The following is a 24582-nucleotide window of genomic DNA, read 5'->3' as shown; positions in this document are numbered from 1 at the left end:
TAGGAGATAGATATAGAAGTTGAGTAGAAGAATAGATACGGAGGTTGTCCTTAACTCTTCTGGCTTTGTCTGGCATCCTGTTGCTAATTCAGTTTTAAAACAGCACTCTTAGTTAAACATCTGTTGTCTAATTGGCAGTCCACTAGTTATCACTTTTCTCCAAAAGCAAAACCCACTTGATTGCAGGGTATAATAAAGAGAATATGTTGCTTTATATAAGGGAGAAAGTAAATTTCCCTTTTCTGTTGGGGCCCAACATGTTCCCTGCCTCTCTTTTTCTCTTTCATGCACATACTCATTTCCCCCCCGCCCCCCATCCCCACACAGAGTTCATTTACGCTTGAGAAGAAAGAGCAAAACATATGTTATTTCCTATCCAGATAAGAGTTGATATGGATAGTGCCTCATAACGGAGTTTAGTTAAATCTGCAAGATACTCTTTGGGCTCTTTGGTAATTCTCTGGATTGACAAAGTTCTCCCAGGTTAACTGAAAACTTAGAGAAACCCGGTCTTGCTTTAGATTCTTAGGGCAAGCAGAAGAAAGGTGGTGGTGTCTGAAGATTTTGTCATACTCATCTCTAGTCTGCATTTAGTTGGTATTCATCAAATTCACATCCTTTTTTTTCAACTTTAAAATTTTTTTATTTTAAAATTGTGGGGTACATTTCAGGGTTAGGTCTACAGATATTCATGGTGCAGGTCCCCTTGTTGATGTGTACCTCCCATTCCCCACTCAGATTTCGACTATTGTCAATCCCACCTCCCCGCCCCACATTTCCTGCTACTGTCAGTCCTTTTCTTATAGTATTACGGAAGTTGTTCAAGGTCCACTTATGAGTGAGAACATGCAATACACGGTTCTTTGTTTCTGTGAAAGATCACTCAGTATTATAGATTCTAATTCCATCTAGGTTGCGGCGAAGTTCATGATTTTGTTCTTCTTTATGGCTACGTAATATTCCATTGTGTATATGTACCACATTTTTTTTAATCCAGTCCTCTTTTGATGAGCAGCATGGTTGGTTCCATGTTCTTGCTATTGTGAATAATGCTGCGATGAACATATGTGTGCAGGTATCTTTTTTATAGAGTGATTTGAGTTCTTCGGGTATATTCCCAGTAGGAAGATTGCGGGGTCATATGGAAGGTCAATTTTTAGAACTTTTAGGAATCGCCACAGTGTTTTCCACAGAGACTGTACTAGTTTACACTCCCACCATCAGTGTAGAGGTGTTCCCTTTTCACCACATCCTCTCCAGCATTTGTTATTTTTTGAGTTTTTGATGATGGCCATTCTGACTGGAGTCAGGTGGTATCTCAGCATAGTTTTAATTTGTATCTCCTTGATGACCAGTGAGGCTCAAATTCACATCTTATGGATTCTTTCACAGTAATGAAAACTAACATTTGAGCAGTGTCTTTTGCATATATCATTACATATCATTCTTGTTTTTGTCCTTTATATTTCCATTTGCTGTCTATCTCTAAATTGTTCCTTCTTTTCCTCCTATTACCATATACCTGGTTTTTGCTGAACAGTTTCCTAAATGTCTTTCTTCTTTCCACCTCTAGTTCTTATCTGTTAAGTGAAGCTTCCTGAAACCCAGCATTTATTTTGCCACTTCCTTATGCAAAATGTTTTGGTGATTCATCTTTGCTACTGAGTAATGTTCAGAATTTTCAGTAATGTCCTCGGTAATCAGGCTTCAATATCAGGGCATTTTAGAAAACTAACTTATACATGTATATAAAGTAGTCGATTGGTATGTGTATACATACGTACACACATAAATATATAAGTATATGTAATGTAATTAAAATGAGTGTATGTGTGATAGTCATCTTTAAAACAAAAATACTAGAAGTTTATATTTAAATATTATTCTTGGAGTGGCATCTTTGTCAAGCATTTAAAACATTGAGGACTCAGAAATTCACGAGTTGTTTTCCAGTCGTTTGACACCATAACAACCTTCCAAAGCAACAGTTTTGAATGGCCAACCTTAGTTTGGATATACAATAGAAGCCCTCTTGTCTAACGTTCATTTCAAACTCTGACGTCCATTTCAAACAACCAGTATTAGGCATTCCTGCTCTTAAACACTGGGCCTGATGCTTCTGTTATGTTGAATGCTTTCTGCTGGTTAATTGCTTGGTCTCACTGGGTCTCTTTGCAGCACTTCTGCATCTACCAGCTGAATTGTTTGTTTACCAAGAGTTATGGTGTTCTCAGAGCAATTTATGCTAGTTATAGTTGTTGTAATTATATAATCTAACCAAATACTAGTTAGACCAGTGAAAAATGACCAGTTATCATTTCTGTGAAAACTAAGTTGATGCTTTATAATAAAGTGAGTTGCTAAAAAATCTTAAGTTGAAATGAGTTGGAAAAAAGTTATTGCCACTTGCACCCAGATTGCTTTATAAGTTCTTGCATCAGTTTATAGGAGTTCAACCTGGAAATCTTTATATGTCTTGATTCTGTATTAAAGATTGACAAATGGATATATTGGTTTTTAAGCTTAAAATAAGTTTGATCTGTTTTAGACCGTTTTAATTTTTCATTGACCTTTTAAAAGTAACTGTGTTAATCTGTTTGGGCTGCCATAACGGCATCACAGACGGGAGCTTAAATAACAGGAATTGACTTTCTCCAAGTCTGGAGGTCGGAAGCTCAAGATCAGGTGTCAGCAGGGCTGGCTTCTTGCTGACTTCGGGCAGGCGCGTCCTCGCCGTCCCCTGTGCACACGGCCCTGGCCCTGTGCCCCTGCGCTTCCGATGCCCGTCGCGAAGACGCCTGTGCTGCTGGTTTAGGGCCCTGCCCCTGGGAACTCATTTCCCGTAATTGCCTTCTTTTTTTAATTCTAAATTTTAAATATGTGGGGCACAATTTGGGGTGAGGTGTGCAAATGTTCCTTATGCAGGTGCCCTTGTGGATGAGGTGGGCCCCCCGCCACAGCAGTTTCCCACTCCTGCCGATCCTGCCCTGTCCTCCCCTGGCAGCTTCCCACTACTGCCAGTCCCTTTCTTAGAGTATTACAATGGTTGTTCAAGGTCTGCTTTTGAGTGAGAATATATGATGCTCGGTTCTTTGTTTCTGTGATAGATCACTCAGTATTCTAGCCTCTAAGTCCATCAAGTTGCTGCGAAGTTCATAATTTTGACCTTCTTTATGGCTGTGTAATATTCCATTGTGTATATGTACCACTGTTTTTTTTTTTATCTAGTCCTCTTTTGATGGGCAGCACGAATGTTTCCATACTTTTGCTATTGTGAATAATGCTGCAATAAACATGTGTGTGCAGTTATCTTCTTCTTAGTTACCTTCTTAGTGGCCCTGTCTCCAAATATAGTCACATTGGGGGTTAGGGCTTCAACATATAAATTTTAGGGCAGGACACAATTAGTTAATAACGCTAACCATTGATATTTATTACATTGCCTAAGAAGCCTTTGTATTTGTAGTATGTTAGAGTATGCTTTTCTTTTCTTTTCTTTTTTTTTTTTTGCTCCTCTCCTGGTCACTTCTAATCTGTACATTTGATAATTTGAATATCAGTATTGTAGCTCTTAGGAATCATAGCATTAGTAGAATCATTAATGTTAGTAATAATAATAGTAACTAATGTTTATGTGCCAGGCACATGAATAATGCATGTAAAAAACAGAAATAATACTTGCAGATTTTGTAGTTTTTGTGCTGATGTTAGAAAGCAAAGTAAATGGCATCAGTATTCTTTATTGTGTGGCCCACATAAATAGTATTCTAAAGAATTGAAAGGTGGAGGATGTGGAGAAAAGACTGATAATTAATGGCACATAATGTATCTACTATTCTATTTTACTGGAAAAATTTTAAAAATTAAAATTTTTAATTTTTGTGGACTACTTTCATACTCGCCTTCTCTTGAGTTTTTTGTTTAAGAAGGTCTAGTATTTTTTTCCAGATTTATAAAATTTCTCTAAGCAAATTTATTTGTGACTCAAAGAAAAATAGTGTTTTCTAGAATTTATCCTATGTTAAAATGATAAGTCTGGTTTCTTTTTATCGTTTTAGTTTTGTTCTTTTCAAATTGATTTTAAAAAACAAAACAGGGAAAAGCCTAATGCTCAAGTAATTTTTTGAAATGGTCTCTATAAAAGTAAGTTTAATTACCGAGTTTTAACTACTATGACATTTACCATAACCGAAAATACTTTGTCATGTTAAATTAATCATGTCTGGTTTTTAATTAATTACTTCATTTTTACCTTTTGTTTGTATGGAGAGGATGTATATAATTGCAGCAAGATCCCAATCCTTTATAATGCAAGTGATGACATAAAATTGTCAAACATTTCTTACACGCGTCTAACAAATTATACTGGGGTTTGTTCAGCATGGTTGATTTTGGCAATGGAAGACTATTAATTTTAGATTTTTTACCCTTTTGTATACTGTGTCTCTTCATTTTTGATTTGTCACTTGTTAGGTTTAACTTTAGTGTAACTTTTGGCCCTCTTGATATGTTGCTATAAAAGTATTCTCCCTCTCCCTCCTTTTAAAATGTAAACATAAGTTATAACAAAAGTTGTCTAAATAATATGGATCGTTTGTAAGATTTTATATCCTTACATTATTGGCCATAGTTTTTGTTAGACTTGCTTATTGTGCGTTAGTAGTAAAGAAGAAAATTTCTTTACTATTAAGTTAGATTTTTAACTTTGTTACAATTATGGAGATGGTGAATAAGAAGCTCCAGACTTTTACATTATTCTTTGTTGATATATTCTGAAGGCTAAGTGAATGGTAAGTAACATTTTTATAATACTTTATTGCTTACAAAACTTTTCTATCCATTTGACCTTGTTATTTTTCACCCATTTTAGAGATGGGGAAGTGGCCTAGACTTAGTCCTAACTTGCTTAAATAGTAAAGGGCAGACTTGAGACTAGAACTTCTCTTTGTACTTGCAATTCTGTGTCCTTTTTTCTACATCACGTTGCCTCTCTACCAACACCTATTTCTAGCTTTAGAGTATGTCAAGATTAAAAGATAAATATTCTTGAGTGGCATATTACTTGCTTTCCTTGTCCTGCTCTGTTTAGCCAGTGTTGCTCATGGGGCCATGGAAGAATGTGATTTGCTTTACTAGAACTCATTTTCCCTATTGGTACAACATGTAGTTGAGGCTGCTATGTATGGTTTGATCACAGTGGTTTCTTGTATAAAACATTTTTCTCATATAAAATTTGTAGGGTAAAAATGCTGATCTCCAGAATTGTCCAGAACAGATCAGAATATGAGATTGTGTCTTAAATGAAGGCCACCTAAAAAAATACTCTCTCAACCTTTTCTAAAAGAGTCTGCTTAGATAAATGAAAGAGTACCCAAAGTAGCCCTTTTCAGGATTTCCTTGAAATCTCTTACAAAAAATTAATGCGCCTTTTATAGTCTACTCTGTAACAGATACATGACTAAATATTAAACAAATTTAAAACTACTGTTGCATTAAATGGGTCATCATGTGCTCTGTTTATTGTGTGGTTTGTTTATCTGACATGCTACCTTATACTCCTAGTTGTTTGAGAAGTACTGGAGTTTAGGCAAATTTAATTCTAGACATTATATGGCTATTGTTAGATTAAACTTATTGTATAAGTCAGCGATCATTTTTATAACTATGCAGTATAGCTTAAGTGATTTAAAATAGGGAATATTGAAAGGTCATGATTGCGAGTGATGAAAGTTTGTTATTTTTAATGGAAAGTTTTTATTTTCAGTTGAATGAAAGAGTCCAGTAAAACGAAACTGATGAAGGCATTAATCAGAATGGAATGTGGCCAAAATTCAGGGTTTTTGCTAAAGGATTGAACAATTTTGAAGCAGTAAAGGAAAAAAGAACCATTAACATAGTAGTGTTTTTTAAGTGAATAAAGAAGAGAATAGACACGGAGGTCACTTGAGAAAATGACTTATGGATGGCTTGAAGTGGAATACATTTGTCATTATGATGAGTAGTTTACATATTAGAATGATATTAGTGTGGCTAATCATAAACTCTGGTGTTTTGCTGACATAATGCTCGTGTCTGCTTCCATTATGCATTCTCCTTTCTTAGGATTAATGGTGTTAGTTGTGTCTTTCTTTGGCAGCTGTTTAAATTAAAGGTAGTCCCTTCTGATTGACTTTTCCTTCTGAAATAATGTTGTGAGTTTTGCCTGCCTTTTGTCAGGCCTATGGCTGTATCCCTTTTGATTAGAGTTAGAAAAGGTTAGAGATTAGGAAGGAAGTGTTTACAACATGTAAATGGTAGGATACAGATGATACCTTATTTACTGGTGAGAAAAATATTGTAGGATGACACTAAATAAGAAAATGCTAATAGAACATAAACCCATTCTAGGTCTTAATACAATCCAGTATTTTTTAACATCAAAGTATAGTGCGTGTGAGAGAGAGTAAAATTAGAGAGAATTTTATAAAAATTTTGTAGAGCAGCCGGGCTTGGTGGCTCAGCCTGTAATCCTGCGCTTTGGGAGGCTGAGGTGAGTGGATTGCCTGAACCCGCAGGTTCGAGACCCGCCTGGGCAACTTGGCGAGACTTCATCTCTACAATAAATCAAAAAAATTAGCCGGGTGTGGTAGCACGCGCCTGTAGTTCCAGCTACTCGGAAGGCTGAGGCGGAAGGATCGCTGGAGCCCAGCAGGTCGAGGCTGCAGTGGTCGGGAGCAGCCACTGCACTCCAGTCTGGGCGACAGAGTGAGACTCCAACTCAAAAAAAAAAAAAAAAAATTTTGTAGAGCAAGTCAGAAGGAAACAGATTTGCATTGTGTATAAATCATTATCTCACTTGAAGTATTTGGAAAAGGTTCACAGAAGCAGATTGGAGGTGGTGCTGCTTGAATTCAGTGTTCAGGTTCATTTGATCTACTTAGTTCCAAATGGATTTGCTTTTGCTGTTAATGGTACTTTTTCTTGAGTTTAAATCTTGAAGAGTCATTTGACTTTTTCTTTTACACTTCTTTAAGTGATTTGGATAAACAATTTTTTTTAAGTTAATGCTATCATAATAGCTTTAAATGATTATTTCTGGTAAACTAAAAAAAAGCAAAAATGTACTCCTTTGCTCCAGGAAGGCAATCATTCAAGAGATCTGGAACCAGCAACTTGTGGTGCTGTTTAGATATGACTGTCTTGTTTGCAAGAACAAGCAATTCTCTGAAGGAAGAGAGAGCATATGTCTTTATGGTCCTAGGTCTACTGCTCATGCTTTTAAGCTATGACAGTAAAACAGTCTTTAAAATACCAGAGTTACAGAATCTTAGGCGTAGGTCAATTGCCAGATATAAATACGATTCAAGGATTCCAAGGTGTGAATGGTTTAGGGAAATGGGATGTTTCTGTGGCATCAACATAATCTTCTGGAGCTGTTTTTATCATTCCGGTATGAATGACAGATTTTCCTCTTTGTATTTTTTTGTATTTTTCTTTTATTTATTGTATGGTTATTTAACTTAGAATTATCTTTCGGGTGTTGTTCAAATTCAAACATGAACTGAGGCCCATTGTCTTCTTCCCATTTCATGACCTTACAATAAGTCAACCCTGGGATTTTTCTCAAGACATAAATGTACAATTTAATGAATAATTACAGAGTGGACATCCATGTACTTACCACCAAGGTCAAGATTATAGAATAACACAGCATCCCAGAAACATCCCTCTTTTGTGGCCATTTTGATCATAAATGCCTCTTCCTGCAGGTGCAACTACTAATCTGACTTTTATGATAACCATTTTTCTTGTTTTCCTTTGTACTATTACTACTACTGAATTCATCCCCGAGCAAGATAGTTTTGCCTATTTTTGGTCTTTATATAAGTACATATGCATTTTTTCTTTTAATGGATTATGAAGATTTTTAAAGAGTCACCTAGGAGAGGAATGGTCTTCAAATTAAACTAAGAAAGTATATATGTGCATACCTGTATGTGTTTTGGTCTATTGCTCATTCTTTGCTACTTAATTAGTTTTAATTAAATACTAGATACAGTAACTAATACATTCTCATTAAATTATTAAAGGACTTCAAATTTTAATATTTGAGATTAAGTTTTGAATTTTATAAAGTTATAGATTATAAGAGATAGCATATAGGAAGTGCTAATCCTTCTATGTCATCATGATAAGCACAAATATTGACAATGTTCTTTTTATAATTAGTAAGAAATTATATACTGAATGCCAGATGGTTAAAGTTCAGTTGTTAATTGTTACTCATTTTCTGAACTCTTGATATGAAGATTTTATATGAAAATATTTTTGTAGACCCTAGGTAACTTAGTATCTTGTAGAGTAATTAAAAATTTTAAAAGGATAATACATAACTACCTAATTTAGGGACGAAGCTTTCCAGTGGTACCTTGCTCCCATTAAGATTAATGCTAGAGCTTTCTCTTAGCAGTATTGGGTGCCAGAGTTTGACCTGCTTGTCCTTGGTTTGGAAATGGCCTAGTGCTGTTTATAGTTGTATAACTTTAGCACAAGTGGTTTCTATAGCTACTGTCCAGTACCAGATGTAGAACAGTGGGAAGCTTTGATAAGGAGAGCAGGATTTTTAAACAAAAGCCGGATGTGGGTAATTACCCTGAAGCTGAACTGAGGCCCATTGTATTCAGCACCATCATTTGTATTAGGTTCACCCTCTGCTGATTACACGAAAGCAAATCTGCCCATTGTTTTTCTCTTCCATCTCTTTGCCTTCTTCCTCACACCTTATTTAAGAATATATATCATAGCTTTAATTCGTTTCATGAATCATCATGCTTTTCCTGACAAAATTAGATCAACACCACCAGTTTTGTGGCTGTCTTTATGGTGACAGCATGATTTGTCTTCACTTATCATAGATTAACTTTCATCAGCTATTTGTATTCAAGCATTTGCAGTGAAACTGCTGTTTTGTGTAAACTTACTGTCACTTGGGAATATAAATTATTTAAGGTTAATACTAGTGAGGTAGAAGAAATCATTATCTCATTGTCAGGAACTGTCAGTGAGTAAAAGGGAGCTTAAACCTGACCGACAATTGAAATAGAAGCCATTTGGTTCTCTACTGAATGACTGTAGAGCTCTGCAACTTTATCCCCTGGAAAGGGAGGGTCCCTCGTTTTTAAAGAACAATAATTTTATAAACTAATCATCTTTACTGGGAGAGATAAGGCTTTAGAGGTAAGCAAGTGGGTGACAGTTTGTAGTAGAGGATGGACTGGAGGGGGAGGAAGTTGAGGAAATTCGTACCTGATGACTACGTTTTTCTCTGTAAAGAAGGATGCAAGTTTTTGATAAGAGTGAATGTACCGAATTAATGTAAGAATCTGATGTCAGGAGAAACTTTAGACAAAGTACGATGAGAAACAGGAAAGGAAGCTATGTTTAATAATTTTTGCATTTGTGTACTGTTTCCATTTTTACATACTCTCTTTCCCTGACTTGATTACCTGTTTGCTGAGGGGAAAGCCATGGTTTTCGTCACTCCACATGTGTTTAGGGGGCTGTTTTGCCAGTGTTGAGGCTGGGCAGACGAATACGGCTTTTTCCTTATTCTGAGAGAACATGAACATCAGGAGAAAGGGTCACTAGAGGCGTTGTGAGAGGTATTGTGGACATGAGAAAGGTCTTGGGAGGTCTTGTGAGAGGTATCATGAGCGTGAGAAAGATGCTGCCACCTTAGGAGATGGTGCTTGAGGTAAGAGAGGTGGGTAATTTGAAGCAAGGTACAGACACAGGCAAGGGTGGCGGTGCGTGGAGGGAGCACAGACACCGCAGCATGACTGAAACACTGAACGTTTGCAGGGGAGCAATGGGAGGCGACCTGGAGAACTAAAGAAAGGGATGCCTCGGGTTGAAGGACCTTACATATGAAGAGTTTCAAGCTCACGCTGTCAGCAAGTGCAAGCCCATGAGGAAGTTAGTTAGGAGAGTAGCAGAAGCTTGTGTCCTATAAAGGTTGCCCTAGCTCCAATATGTAGGCAAATCTCAGTTGTGGAAAGACAACTGTGGTATCAGTGAGGCAGCTCCTGGCATGGTCATGCACAATGAGGCTTTAAACCAAGGAAGGCAGAACTGGAGATTGTGGAGGATGTGTTGGAACTGAGATGTGGCAGTACTGTGTGGCTGACTGGATGGCTGGGGCGAGGGAGATGGATGTCAGGGATGACTTTTCAGAAATCTGGCTTGGCACAACTGAGTGGATGACAGTTTTCTTGCAGATATATTTATTCTCAGCCTCGACCCCGGAACCACGGTGCAGAGCTACTTTCCTGGGCTGTAATAGTCTCCCACTGGCTTCCCTGCTTCAGCATTTTTTTCTCTGTTCCATTTCCTACACAGCGGCCAGAGTATCCTTCAGAATGTAAATAGATAATGCAACTCCCTTGCTTAAATCTCATCAATGACTTTGCATGAAATTTCGAATGAAATTCAGAATCCTTCCCATAACCTCCACGTAAACCTGATCTACTCCTGGCCTGTCTCTCCAATGTCATTTTGCACCTGCCTCCCTTGTTTGCCAAGCTTCAGCCCCACCGGCCTTTTTTCCAGTCCCAGAGTAGACTTAACTCTTTCTAGCCTCAGAATCCTCTCATATTTTGTTTCCTCTCGCTAGAATGGTTTCTTCTCCTCGCTATTTATGAGTAGATTTGATTCATCCTTTGGATCCCAGATAAATGTCACTTCCTTATGGAAGCCTTTCTTGTCCTCTTCCTTCGCCCCTTCTAAATAGGTGTTTCCTTCTATTTCTAAGGTGCCCTTTTCTTCTCAGTGTTGAATCACAGTTTGTAAGTCTGTGTCTGGGTGTATATTGTATAATGTCTATCTCTTCCACCACTGTACAAGCTTTAAGAGTTCACAGGCTTTGACTTTTTTTGCTTACCACTAAGTATTTACAGGAAGAATACTAACTTTTCAGTGATTATTTTGGACCTATCTAGAATAAAAGCAATCATATTCAACAATATTTAAATAATCCATTTGAAGGAAGAATAAGAACAGATGGCTATAGCTAGCCAAAAGTTTTCTGTTTGAAAATACACTGAATTTTATCATTACCATGGCATTACTTTTCAAAAACCAGTAGGACAAAAACATTTTAATCCTGTGATCCCTAGGCCTCATTTCTTATGAGAAGCAAACCAAAAAAGCAGCTGAATCGACATACTGAATCAAAGGTGAACAATCATAACACCTCCTTTTATTTAAGGAGGAGATGATACAAAGAATAGCACATTTCTGGGAGAATGCAGTAATTAGGAGGATGGTTTTACCTAAGTGGAACTCTTAAAGGAGTATCTCTACTTCCTTTAAAATCTGAGCAGTTTATAATGGTCAGTTTAAGAAACATTGTCTTACATGTATATTCTCATGGTATAGTCTAGAATGTTGTTAGTGCCATTTAAAGTGGCAGTTTCAAATGTTACTACAGGAACATACAGTGTGGTTTCTTATGAGTTAATTCCCCTTTAGATTAAAATTTACTAAATTTTAAATGACTGAAGTACTTTCCTTTTAATGTCTTTATTCTTTTTAAAGCTGTATTTTTGATGTACTGTTGTAAAAATAATTAAGGATTAACTTGAAGAAGATCCAATTTATATACCTTTTCTTGTTTTAGAGAATAATTTGCACACAGATGACAGTGATACACTTTAGAATCTCTGAGGTGACTATGTATTTGTATATTTCCACATCTTTTTGTTTGTTTTGGAGTCAGGGTCTCACTCTGCCATCCAGCTGGAGTGCAGTGGCACAGTCACGGTTCACCACAGCCTTGAGCTCCTGGGCTCAGATGATCCTTCTGCTTCTGCTTCCCAGGAAGCTGGAATACAGGTTCACACGACTACACCCAGCGACTTCTTTTGATTTTTTTGTAGAGATGAGGTCTTGCTACATTGCGTAGGCTGGTCTCGAACCCCTGGGCTCAAGCAGTCCTCCCACCTGGACCTCCCAAAGTGCTGGGGGCTACCATGCCCATTTTTCTTTCACATTATTCTTTCAAAATGAAATGGTGTGATCATGTGAAAGTTGCCTGAGGAAAAGGCCATCCTGGTCTTGTAAACATGTGTAGTTTACAAACATCTAGAGTTCACAGCCATGAGGATTCACAGACAACTGGAGAGATGGGGTGCTCCTGACTGTCAGAGTTGTGGGTGGCTGCTCTGCGGTCAGCTATTTCGATCCACCTCAGGAAGACTGCAAAGAAGGATTTGTCTGCTCCAGCCAGCAGAGGGTAGTAGTGTACACATAAAAGTCAACTGCCAACTTGTAAGCCTTCCTTTGGTTTCTTTGGCAAGCGCGTTAAAATTCCTCGAGTGGTTTATGTTCAGAATTAGCAGTACTGATAGGACAGGAAATTGGTTGGGCGGGACAGTGGCAGAAGGGGTTCTGTCTAAAAGTCTAGATCTGAAATGTGTGCTACCATCGTGTTGCTGTTCAGTGAGGAATGTCCTCTAAATGTCAGGCTCCGTTTTGCACAACCCTCGAATCCATTCTGTGGAAATTAACTCTTTAGCTGTTGTTTTGATGCAATTGCTACTAAAAACATCATAATGGAAAAAGCATGCGCTTTGAAGACTGATTTAGGGTACAGTTCTGGCAATGCCTATTGCTTATGTGCAGTACTTGCTGGCTCAGGTCTCTTGGCCCCTGTTTCCCCACCTGCAAAACTTAGTTAATAATCTGCTGTGAAAAGATGCAGAAAATCAAATAATCAACTTATGTAAACAGTTGGTAGCAAATATAATTAGTTTTTTGAATCATAACTTGCATATTTATTGTAATATTTACAGTTACTGATTGCAATACATGGATTAATGATAGGTCTGAAAGCTGAATATTTCCCTTATGTAGCCATTTGTGGCTACCACAGATTTTCCTACAGAATCTCTTAACCTCTGGTTATAAAAAATATAATAATGTAATCAGTAGCCTTAGTATTTTATTCCTATCTCCATTATTACTACTAATAGCTCAAAAATTTGGGAAAGGTGTTCTGTAATCTTTTATCACCGTAGGTTTCTCTCTTGGCATTTCCTAATTATGTGATTTTATTTTCTGTCAGGCATTTCTCGCTGACCAAAATGGGCAGAACTCAGGTTTTGTGATACGTCGATGGTGTGATGGATAGTGATAGACAGACTTGGAAATGTTCTAGAAACCCAAAGTCAAACACTGGGGCAAGCTTGAGTTTATGAGGGAGACCAAAGACTGTGTTGCTTGAGGATGCTCCTCCCCTTTTAAGCAGACTTTGGTTCGGAGATGCTGAGTTGAAAAAGAAAACCTGCTGTCACTCCTGGCCGAGATGAGCTGGGAATGTGAATAGAGAAGAGTCATGAGAAGGTGACGAAAAATACGTCGAGTTGAGCAGCATCCTCTTGAGTGTAAGTCTGGCCAACTAAACTAAAGACAGGATGAGAGAGAGATGGAGAGGAGGAAACAAAAATCCAGTTTGCCAGTTTCTTTGGTGTTAGGGTGACGTAAACTCTGAAGGCTGCATCTAGTACAGTCTGTTTCATATGGACAGTGTATATTTTACCTGTGTATTGTTCATAGGTACATGGCATTTATGGGTATGATTGTATGTAATGATATGTGTTAGACCATAGTTCGACTGCATTTTTCATGAGGAATTTTTTATAAACCCTGGCCTTCCCACTTAGGTGAAAATCGTAGCCCAAGTCCCTGGAGTGCCTGGCTTGTCCTGAAGTAGGACTGGGCTCCCAGGACTGGCTCTTGCCAGGTCCCTGGCAAGACAAGGGATGTGGGCTTTCAGGTTTTTTCAGTTTCTGTTGTAAATGTTGTTTCAGTCAGGAGACAGTTGGTCTTGAAGAAAGGGAATATTTCAGCACAGGGCCCAAACAAATACCCGGATTCTTCTCCACTACCTGGGAAATAAGGAAAATACAGTTCCCCCCAGAGGTTGCATTTCTAAGGTCATGGTCTTTGCCAGCTTCTCCAGTAGCTTGTATTTACCACCGTGTCCCTGGAGCATCGAACACAGCACACATTCTGTCAAGGGCTTATTTTGCTTTTACTTTAGTCTGAGGGAATCCAGTAAGGATATCATAAACAGTAGTGTTTTCTTGATAACCATTAGGTAGCATAGATTTTTACCTTTACTTTTGGGTGTTTCGGGCATCTGCTCTCCACTCCCAGTGTCTGACTCTGAGCCTTATATTCTCTGCTTTTATTACCAATTTGCCTGTGTCTCTCCTTCAAGTCAAGGCCACGCTGTTTGTTATGCTCTCGCTTTGGTCCACGAAGGAAGTCCATTTTCCACTGTGCTTTGGCCTTTGCCTTCCTCCTCCCTCTTGTCAGACGCTTGACAGCAGTGAGGTCAGCTGGCACACCGGGACTGAGCCTGTGTCCATCTGCTGGAATCGCAGGCTCCTTTCCTTCCGCGTCCTCCTCACTACTGCCCCTCTAGGATGCTTCGTCGAAAAGGCCCCAGTGCCCTCGAAGGGGGAGGTGGTCCTACGGCCTGGAGGGGCCACAGGGTGAATAGTGCACAGGAGGGTAGAGCTGGGGACTTCACTGCCTGACCATGTTCAGACTCCTGTACAGGAAAGTGAGGTGCCCTTCAGCAAGCTGGTGTGTAACTGAATCAAATTCCCACGTGTCAAGAGAAAAGCCCGAGGACTGGGGGAAATTTCAACTCACTTGGATTTTAACTTTGCATTTTAATGCATTGGTCTCGGTCTCGGTCTGGAGAATAGACTGGAGCGGGACCCACTGACGGCAGGACAGCGGGGCGTTTGGGGAAGGAAGAGATGAGGGGGCCTGGGTTAAAGGACTGGAATTGTGGGTGGAGAGAAGGGGATCTGAGATCTTTAGGGGACCCAAGCTAAGGTTGTAGAACCGACAGAATGTGAGAAGAAAAGAAAGAATTCGTCCCAGGCTTCTGATTTTGATGCCTGGGTGGAGAATGATGCCAAGGACTGTTAGGAGACAGATAGTGCAGCAGAGACGACACATCTGGATACAGCTTTAAAATAGAACCCGAGGAAAAACAGCCTGCTGGGATCAAGCTAATGCAGCTCAGGAAGAGGACACGTTTTCTAGTGATCTTATTTGACCTAAGGACAGAGTTTAGAATACCTGGAGGAGTCGTTGATGGCATGTCCTCTTTCCTGTGACTTCAGTCAGACTTTTGAAAAGTTGAAAGGAAGCAGTTGAGGTTCAGTGCTGGAGCCTTGTTCTGTGTTGCTGTTATCTTTGCATCATCCTGAGATGTGAAGCAGACTTAAGCCCACCTGCGAGGCCGGCTGTGCTCCTCGAGTCTTGCTGTCCCTCAGCATCTCTGTGGCTCCTTGCAGCTCCTCTCGTATGAAAGTTTGTTGAAATACATCCTCTCAGTAGAACTGTGACTCTGAGACTTTGATCCAGTTCTGTTTCTTTCTTGGTGGGCAGCTCAACTGTCAGAGCTCAGTCCATCACCTGTTCATTCTCAGGGCTCTTCCTGCTTCTTGAGTCAGGGAAAAGTCTAGTTCTTTTTTTTTTGAGTTGGAGTCTCACTCCGTAGCCCAGACTGGAGTGCAGTGGCCGCTCCCGGCCACTGCAGCCTCGACCTGCTGGGCTCCGGCGATCCTTCCGCCTCAGCCTTCCAGTAGCTGGAACTACAGGTGCGTGCTGCCACGCCCGGCTAATTTTTTTGATTTATTGTAGAGATGAGGTCTCACCTGCCCAGGCGGGTCTTGAACCCACGGGCTCAGGCAGTCCACTCACCTCAGCCTCCCAAAGTGCTGGGATTATAGGCTGAGCCACCAAGCCCGGCTAAAAGTGTAGTTCTTTTGGAGAAAACCTTATTGTGTACTTTGTCATTAAGAGTGAAGATTGCTGGTGCAGATCTGAAACAGATCTGTGTTCAAACCCCAGCTCCACCACTTACCTGCTATTATCTCGGGCCTGTCCTCTTAAATAAGCCCTCAATCTGTAGAATGGTAGTAATAGTGCACTTGTTGTTCAGAGCTGATGAGTTTTACTAGATATGCATATAAAGCATTTAGTATTGTTTTGGGCCCATAATAAATATCTGGCAAATGTTACCTTTCATTTGGTATCTTTAGTTGTATACCTATAGGTTGACTACGTACAATTTACCTTTTGGGGGATTGTATGTAGCCTGAAGTTAGTAAACATTGACATATTTTCATGTGCTTTCAGGATTTTAAAACTGTAATATATACTTCGTGAATAAAATTTAAATAGCCACCTATTTATTTGTAATGAATCAGGAATTTGGGCTTGCTTAATTTTTAATAATTTGGGTTTTTTGTGTGATTTTAAAAATATGTGTGGCAAAAACAATTTCTGAATAAGCAAATGAACCAACATTGTTTTGGCTAATCCAGGATTTCTGTTAATGTTAGATAGAGGGGAAGGAAAGCTCTTACCCAGGCATAAGCAAAAATACAAAAAATACTTTTAGGATTGTTATAGTCCACATGTATTATGTATATAATTTTTTTAGCTGTCATTTTGATACTGAAGTCAGGATAAAATTTTAGGCTTTGTGTTTTATAATAGTGTCTACACCTGGCCTCAAAATCACATTAATTCACGTGTAATTGAATATAAATGTTCAGAAGTGCATGGGACATGAGATTTTATTTTTAATGGGTTTATTCACAGTTTGAACTGGTTAGTGAAAGTGGATGAGAAGCTGATGTTTCAGTGTTTCCTAGCTGAAACCTCAGTTTTCTAAGCCAAAATATGTTTGACATTCTAATCCAGATTCATGTTTTAATTAAATGTCAATCTGAGTACCAGTCCTTACTGGGCTTACGTCTAAAAGTGTAGAAATGTCTTTTTTAGTCTATGTCTTCATGCCTTATGATTACTTTAAGTTGCCGGGAATTGTTAATTTAATCAACCGAGTATGGATATGGCCCCACACAGTTTTGTATGTCTATATGACATCATACAAATGCCATAGTTTGTTGGGACACACTTTCTCTTGTTTTGTTTTTGTTTTTGTTTTTCACACCTTTCTCTTGAGGAGAAGCTTCCTTGTTTGATCATTCTTACTCATAGGTGCAGATGATGTCAGTATGTGCTGAATTAGAAATCAGAAGAAAGTTAGAGTCCTGGCTGTGTTACCTGGAGCTATTCTCTTTGCCCTCTCTAAATAAAAAAAAAGTTTTTGTCCTCTGTGCAGAGGATTTTTGTGAGACTCAAATAAGGTAAAGTAAGTGAAAACACTTTGGATATCTAAGCATGATGTGGATGTAAAGTAATGGTATCTTTCTAATTCAGATTATAAAGAAAAACAAGTGTGCACCCCAGAGTGAGATTTTACTTAGAGTAAATGACTGCTTTGGTTGCAAGTTAGCTAGGGAAATAACTTAAATATCTTTATATTTTGTATTTTCCAACCAAACAGAATCAGGACCAGTATTCACATCTGCTAAGTGATCGTTTTCTACAATACCAAGGTCATAATTCCTTCCGTGAAAAATATTTTAGTGGAGTAACAAAAAGAATTGCCAAGGAAGAAAAATCAACCCAGGAATGAACATTAAGATTTTGACAGTGAAGAAAGAATAAAGATTTGATAGAAAAGACGTCTGGATGTGATCTTCCATGTATGATCCAGAAAATATGCCCTGCTTTAAAATATTTTATATAAAAAAAGTTACAAAGTAAATTGAGCAGTTCTTTTAAAGTTTTCTTTGTTTTATAAACTATTTTGTTGTATGTGTTATATAGTCTTTTGAACCTTATTTAATTTATATTTGTACTTTCAAGTATTAATGGAGATGGACTCAAAACTGTTTGGTTTTTTTTACAATTAATCTATAAAGGGAGTTAATATTGTTGACTTTTTAACCATATTTGCTGGAATGTTATAAGCAATTAATAGCTATTAAGAACTTATTCATTAGGTAGACTTTTTAATTTGGTTCTTGGTTATATTGATTTACATTGTCACTTATAAACCTTATAAAGACTTTCTAAAATTGTGTCGTGTTTAATGCTTTTTTAGGGGGGGGTGTGATTAGGAAGATGAATTTTTATTTAGAATGTCCAGGCAAGGAAGTTATAACAGTGATAATGGTGATGATCCGAAGGGCTAAGACTTGACAACCTGAAAAGATCCCAAACTCCTGAGGCTTTGTCCACAACTGAAGCTCCTCTGTACCTTGGATTTGTCCCTGCATTCCTAAACTTTGACTGTTGGTCAAGTTAACGACCCACAATTTTTGGTTTAGAAAGTAACTGATAGTTACAAGCAGTAACAACAACACAAATCCTTGATGGTTCCCTAATGGTATTAAGCCTAATCAGTGCCCTTTGAAATAGAAGCTATATTTTTCTTGAAGGAGAAACTTTGCTGAGTCCACATTGTGTCCATCATGAAAATATCTTGTTTGAAAACCACTATACCCATTAATTCAGGATGCTAATAGCTTTCCTTCCTTTGGTGGTCAGATGTACCTCAGCAGGGCGGCAGTAAACGGATCCTCTCTCTCTAACCAGAGCCTATTTTATTTATGTTATTATTATTTTAGTGTTACTACTGACTTTTATGGACTCACGATACTAACGTGTTTGGCTTAGGACTTCCGAAGCCCAGTGCTGCCCAAGCAAAGAGATGTCAGGCTACCTGCTTCGTGCTGTCTCCTTGTCTTGTCTTGCAGCTCTGGGTTTCAACAGTGCATCTCAAATGTCTCAGTGATTATATCTGTTTGGGTTTCTGGATGTGATTTGTGGTACGCTGGGGAAAATCTAAAAGTATTCAAGGATGATTTATTTTCAGTATTTCTGTTACAAACCATCTTATATAAAGTCTTCTGAGGTTATCTGGCAGGTGAGTTTGAAGCTTTGTCGCTGACTCAATATGGGATATGAGATTTTAGCTTGTCTCCTTTTTGAGTTGTTGCAAAAATGAGTCCAAATGGCCTGGAAAGTTGTAACATTAATTTTAGTCACTTTGTCCTTAAAAGTTATCCAACATTTCAAAGAGAAATTCAAATTATTTCTTATTACTACTAATGGAGTTCTTTGAAACTTTAATTATTCCTATTGTGAAGCTTAATTTTATATTTATCAGTAAGTTCAGTTTCTCGTTCCTGAAACATTACAAGCCTCAGAGTATAATTCTGTGTATTTATGTTAAAGTTGGTACTCAGAAATGAACACAAAACCTGATCACTTCCAACTAATTTTGATTTTAGAGCAAAGGTCTCAAGCCTTCTTATCATTTATTTTTTTAAGAGATTTAATTTTTGGCATCAGGATCTTATTACTTTCTGTACAAGTTCCAGCAGATCCTTTTCAGGATTGATTTAGTTTTCTGTGTTACTGCTGTATTTCTCATGTGCTTACAGCAGGAATATCACCTAGCAAAATGCTTGCCTTTCAGATAGTCTTATAGTTTGAATTTACAGTACAGTCTGTGCAGGACTCCTAGGTGGTCTGTAGACTGGCCTATTTAATGTTTACAATATAAGAAATCTATAATTTTGTTTCTGGCATATATTAAATATCCATAAAAACTCCAAATGGTTACCTCGGTGGTGTTTCATCAGAAATGCCTCCTTTCTATCCATTCTGGTGATTCTCCTTTTTTGCTGTGGTGGCTGGGAGGAAATAGTGGAGTAGGTGGTCTTTGGTGTGTTTAGCCAAAGTGGCCAGCAGATTTTGAAAAGTTTAAAATCTGCTACAATTTTCTCAGCCACTTCCCGCCCGGGATGACCTAACTTTGGGCCAGTTCGCCACTGACTTCCTCATGACTAATTCTTTAAATACAAGGATTGAGCAATAAAACAATTACAAACTGTTTAAGCTCTGAGAGGTAAGTCAGAATTGACACTTTTTCTGTTGAGAAAACTCACTCAAATACTGAATTTAAAAATTATGGTGATTATAACTAAGAAACCTTATTTCAAGTTTGGTACGGGAAGGTAGAGTATGAGTTAACATCACTGGATAAATTGTAGAGCGTGTGTTTATTTTATTGGGTACAAAAATGTGCTTTAAAAGTTTAAGACATGGAAATAACTTTTAAGGTAATATGTTATATACTCAAACACGGATTTGACTTTTTTAACATCAGGAAATTAGATGTTAATATTGTGTTATCTAGATGCCAATATAAGCAAATCTGGCTCTTGAATAAAAGGTCTTAGTCATTTGGTGTTAGAAGAACTGATGACATCTTATGCTGGAAATATTATCAAGTGCTGCTTAGCCAAAGAGATACGGAATGAAACATAAGGTTTCTTTGTTAAAAACTGAAGGTGACTTTTTTGGGAAATTATCTTCTTTCCATGCTATTTCAATAACTCTCCCTTGAAAAAGCACAGTGGGACTAAGCTGATGTTAATAGTTCTAATAAGAAGAAAATACTTTGTAGATAAAGCAGGGCATAAATAAATTCATTAATGCATTGTAGGAGTGGAAATGGAGGTGGGTGTTGTCAAGAAAATTGATGACCTTACTTTTGACCTATTTGACCAAAAGAGAATAAATTATACCAAAATAAGAATGTTGGCTCTTTTTGCAAGAATATTGTTCTGCTCTATTGTAAAGTTATTTAGAAAACTGTTAAATATTTGCAAAAATCCTGTTTCTTAGAAGGGTTGTATTCATAGAGTAAATGAAGTTTACTTTCGTTTCCAACTCACCCTCTCCCATCATTCTCAGATATTTATCAAGTAATGTGGTTTGTAATCCAAACGAAAAAAAGTGCCATGATCCAGAACATACACATGGCCACAATAACACTAGACTGATGGTGTTTGTGCTTTCCTAAAACATTGAACTCTTCCCTAAAACAGTGGTTTGAGAACATAAGGTCTAGCGTGTAAAGATTTATAATGGAATGGTAAACATATCTGTGATTCTGTCTTGCCATTGAATCATGGAGACAGCAAATTCCTATCTATCCTTTGGGGTGAAAAACCTAGGGAACCCGATGCCAGGCCCCTAAAAGAGGTCTGCCTCAGGATGTTCACATGTTTCACTATGTGGGATAAGCAAATTGACATTTAGACATAACTGAGGCCAACCTGGAATTTGGCTCTCATCCCTTCCTTTAAAAGCCATTGGAGACAGGCTTTTAGGGACTTGGAGGTTTAACTGTCAAGAGAGTCTGTTAAGAAGCCTGGGTCAGGGAACAAAATGGGGCCTAAAAGATGAATGTTAATATGTCAGCTTCCCTTATGCAACTGCTGGCCTTATTTTATTTCTTGGGATCTTAGGATACGCTTAGACTTTTGTCCTAGAACTTAAAAGTTCTTACTAAGATAATCACGTTGTAATGATGCCAGACTGAATTGCCTAAAAAGGAACTCATTTTTGACCCCTGACTTTAAAATCTCTCCTTTAAGCAAGCCTCCCTGACTCTTTCCTGGGGATGTATCAGAAGAACCCTGTTTTGGCTAACACCCAGTAATGAAGGTCTGCCGGGTTTACGTGCGAAGTTAGTCAAATTAAAAGAAAAGAAAAAAGCAGGCTGAGGAAAAAAAGATTGTAAATAGTACTTACGACATTGGAGTTGTGCTTTGATGGGCTGCCAAAATAATGTGGTGTAAGCTGGTGAAGTGGGTCAAGATGGTCAGAGTTGTTATTTGTGAACTTTAAAAATCTGTGAGTCCCTCGATGTGTGTGCGCAAATCATAGACCAGATTATTTCACCAAAATTCTGATCTCAGCACAAAAAGCAAATTATTATTTATTTATTTTTGCATTTTTCTACAATTTGTGCCTATTGAGAAGCAATTCTCCATAGATCTCTTGCTTCTCTACATATCTATCTGAGCGAGGCACTTGGCTTCCTGTGGATATTTGTAAAGTGAGCAAACTTTAGGTAGTATCGTCCCTTCCTCTGCATCCTCCTCCCTTTTAACTCCCAGAGCAGAGATTAAGTTTGCATGCAAACTTGAAAGACAGAATCTTCCCTCCGGAGTAAAAGGCATGCTTACTACTCTTTATAAAATACTTAGGTTCCCTAAGCTCAAGGTTCCCCCCTGTAATGCAACCATTGCCATGTGCAGGCATCCTTCTGGGCCTATTCAGGTCATGCCTCTGGGGCTTGAGTGTAAGGGAGAACTGATTTAAAGTATGCTGATTGTCGTGCTGCTTATTGTACTGTGTGAGTAATAAAGTGCTTTGTGATCTAGGAGTCTCATCTTCTACCAGTGTTCCTGAAACTGGTAGGCTAGCTGGTTAATTTGCAATAGAGCAAAATCTCGGACCTTTCATAGTTCTTGACAGTTTTTGGAAACGAAGGTAGGATGCTGACAAAGACCTGACTTTCTGGAAGAGGATGAGGGCTTTATGACCCATGAACAGAATTGGAAGTTCATCGGTAAGTATTGCTGACAAACCTGTTGACCAAATTTTATGATCGATGTAATGATACATCGTCCTCAACTTTGCTGTTCACGAGAGGTGAATGGAGTCGTGGTTGCAGCCAAGTATCAGGAACTAGGTTTAGAGACAGCAACTTAAATGGTCCCTTGGTTTCCACTAACTTTTTCCTGGGTCAGGTGAGAGGAGTTTCCTCACAAATCTGCCAGTTAGTTTCAAGTTCATCCCACTGTAACTATTAATACTCTGAGATACATTCAGGGTGAGCTGAAAGACAACAGACACACAGACACCAACACTAAGCGTCAAAGAGGGAAACTTGCAACCCCTGTAGGCAAAAACTAGGTGAATCATTATAACGTTGGCCATTTTGCTTGAGAAATATGGTGGCAGTTGGTCTTTTTTATGACTCAGCCCCTCTTGGCAATTGGCCATGCCAACCTTAGATCCATTCACAGATAACAATAACATTATTTTTTCCAGTGGGTCTTGGCTGCTGTCAGGGAGCTTTGGCCTCTCGGAGATATCCCATAAGCAAACTTGTGGGAAGGGATAGGCAAGGTGTTGGCGAGTATTTGGCCTTTTACTGCCCTGGATTGAATTTACTGTGCCTACTGGAAAATGACCTATTAGAGAATGAGAAACTGACTCAGAGAATTTTAGATAAATATTTGCAGTCATCCTTAGAAAAGTGCTCTACTTTTTGTGTTAAAACTAGGCAAGAACTTAGATATTTCTTGGTAATGGAGCAGATGCTGCTAGTTAAAATGAACTAACCACCACCATAACAAAAAGTGAATGTGTGAGTCAAGCCAGAACCAGTCAAAGCACAAATTCTGTGGCTCCAGCCTGAAGGCAATGTGTCCACGGCTGCTGGGTCAAAAAGGTCCCTGATGCCAAGACTGATGTTGCCAGACGGTTTGGGGACCCAAATCATTGGAATTTCGTTTATTTGAGCTGCAGGCAGCTTCCACACTATTCAAGACTAAAAGTAGATGTTAAGTCTTGCTTACGGGTACAGGGCCCCCACTTTCACTCTGCGTCCCCTCATTTCTCCATCTCCCTTTAACCTGACCTCAGCTTCTTTAAGGAGAGATGATTCAAGATGAGGCCAACGTCTTGTCCCAAAGGCCATATGTACCCACCTGAATATGCTTGGAGACTGGGGAAGAGAGACACACAAACTTTTATGGGTTCTTCTGGATACAGGTATGCAATTTTCCATCTGAGGGAAAAAGGACACTCAAATTCGACTGCTGGGATTTAGATAAAGATCATAGTAGAATAAGAAAGATAATGTGAGCTTATAGGCTTATGGCCTATTGAACCAATTCAATGTACGGTTATTCCTTTTGCAGCTGAATATGTAGTAGGAATTGATGTACTATATGCGTGAACTTTTCTGCTCCATAAGTGCCAGAAGGGATTCTCCTAACCAGAAAGAGCCCCACTTAGATAAGTGCTAGTGTCTCTGAGGCCACACTACCCCAATGATTCGCTTGAGCTCCAGGTTCTCCCTTGCCTGATGATTTTGCTGATTGGAGCCCCTGGTAAAGGGAGGCATCCTCCATCCAGAAGTGCCCTTGGAGTTGTGGATACCTTGGCTCTGACATGGCCAGGGATATCCCTTCTGAAAACCAACTACATACGGATGTACTACTGGGCTCTTTTCAAAACTGAACACTGGAGCCATTCAGTCTGAAATTCCCTTTTTGGGGTAGATCAAACAGACTCAAGACTTCTAAGGTAGGGAGGACCTAACAAGCCTCACTTGTCAAATAGAAGTGTTATACGCAAGAATGCAGCAGGCTTTAGCCCCAGTGACATCCTAGATTTACATGAAAAAGTGGCGGCTAACACTTTGGGGGAAATTTTATCACCCATTCTGCTGCCTGAAACAAAGCCCCTGGCTCAGTGGCGCACTTATTTCATGAAGGTTATAGTTAGGGGGTTTAAAAATACATTTAGGTTGCATATAGGAGATACCCCTAAATGCCTGTTGCCTCTTCCATTGATAAATTGACTAAGCTGAAAACCAGTGGTGTTTCAGTGGACTTCCATGGCTGACCGACCTCAGTGCCAGGTATGCAGAATCAAAAATTGATGTACTTGATCTAGTCAGTGGGTAAAACTCAAGGTCGTTCTTATAGCTCCAGTCAATACCCTCCTTGATGAAACTTGTTACATTTTTGCTGACTGCAAGGTTGTTGGTAATGACATATGGTT

At 38.7% G+C, this 24582-nt stretch overlaps 1 protein-coding gene across 3 annotated transcripts in view; it reads left to right on the top strand.

The window, feature by feature from the left end:
• TRMT11 (tRNA methyltransferase 11 homolog) overlaps positions 1–18002 on the top strand; it is a 54481-nt gene extending 36479 nt beyond the window's left edge. For all 3 annotated transcript variants that reach the window (XM_021713058.1, XM_021713059.1, XM_021713057.1), the window contains exon 12: positions 17423–18002. In XM_021713058.1, the coding sequence (XP_021568733.1) occupies positions 17423–17554 (132 nt within the window). In that variant the 3' untranslated portion in view covers positions 17555–18002. The remainder of the gene's footprint in view (positions 1–17422) is intronic.
• The last annotated feature ends 6580 nt before the right edge of the window (positions 18003–24582 follow it).

The sequence above is a fragment of the Carlito syrichta genome, unplaced genomic scaffold (assembly GCF_000164805.1).
Source record: "Carlito syrichta isolate Samal-C Ts95f unplaced genomic scaffold, Tarsius_syrichta-2.0.1 Scaffold304017, whole genome shotgun sequence".
NCBI classification, from domain to species: domain Eukaryota; kingdom Metazoa; phylum Chordata; class Mammalia; order Primates; family Tarsiidae; genus Carlito; species Carlito syrichta.
Note: the sequence above shows the minus strand (reverse complement) of the source record. Positions and strands in the feature narration are given on the sequence as shown.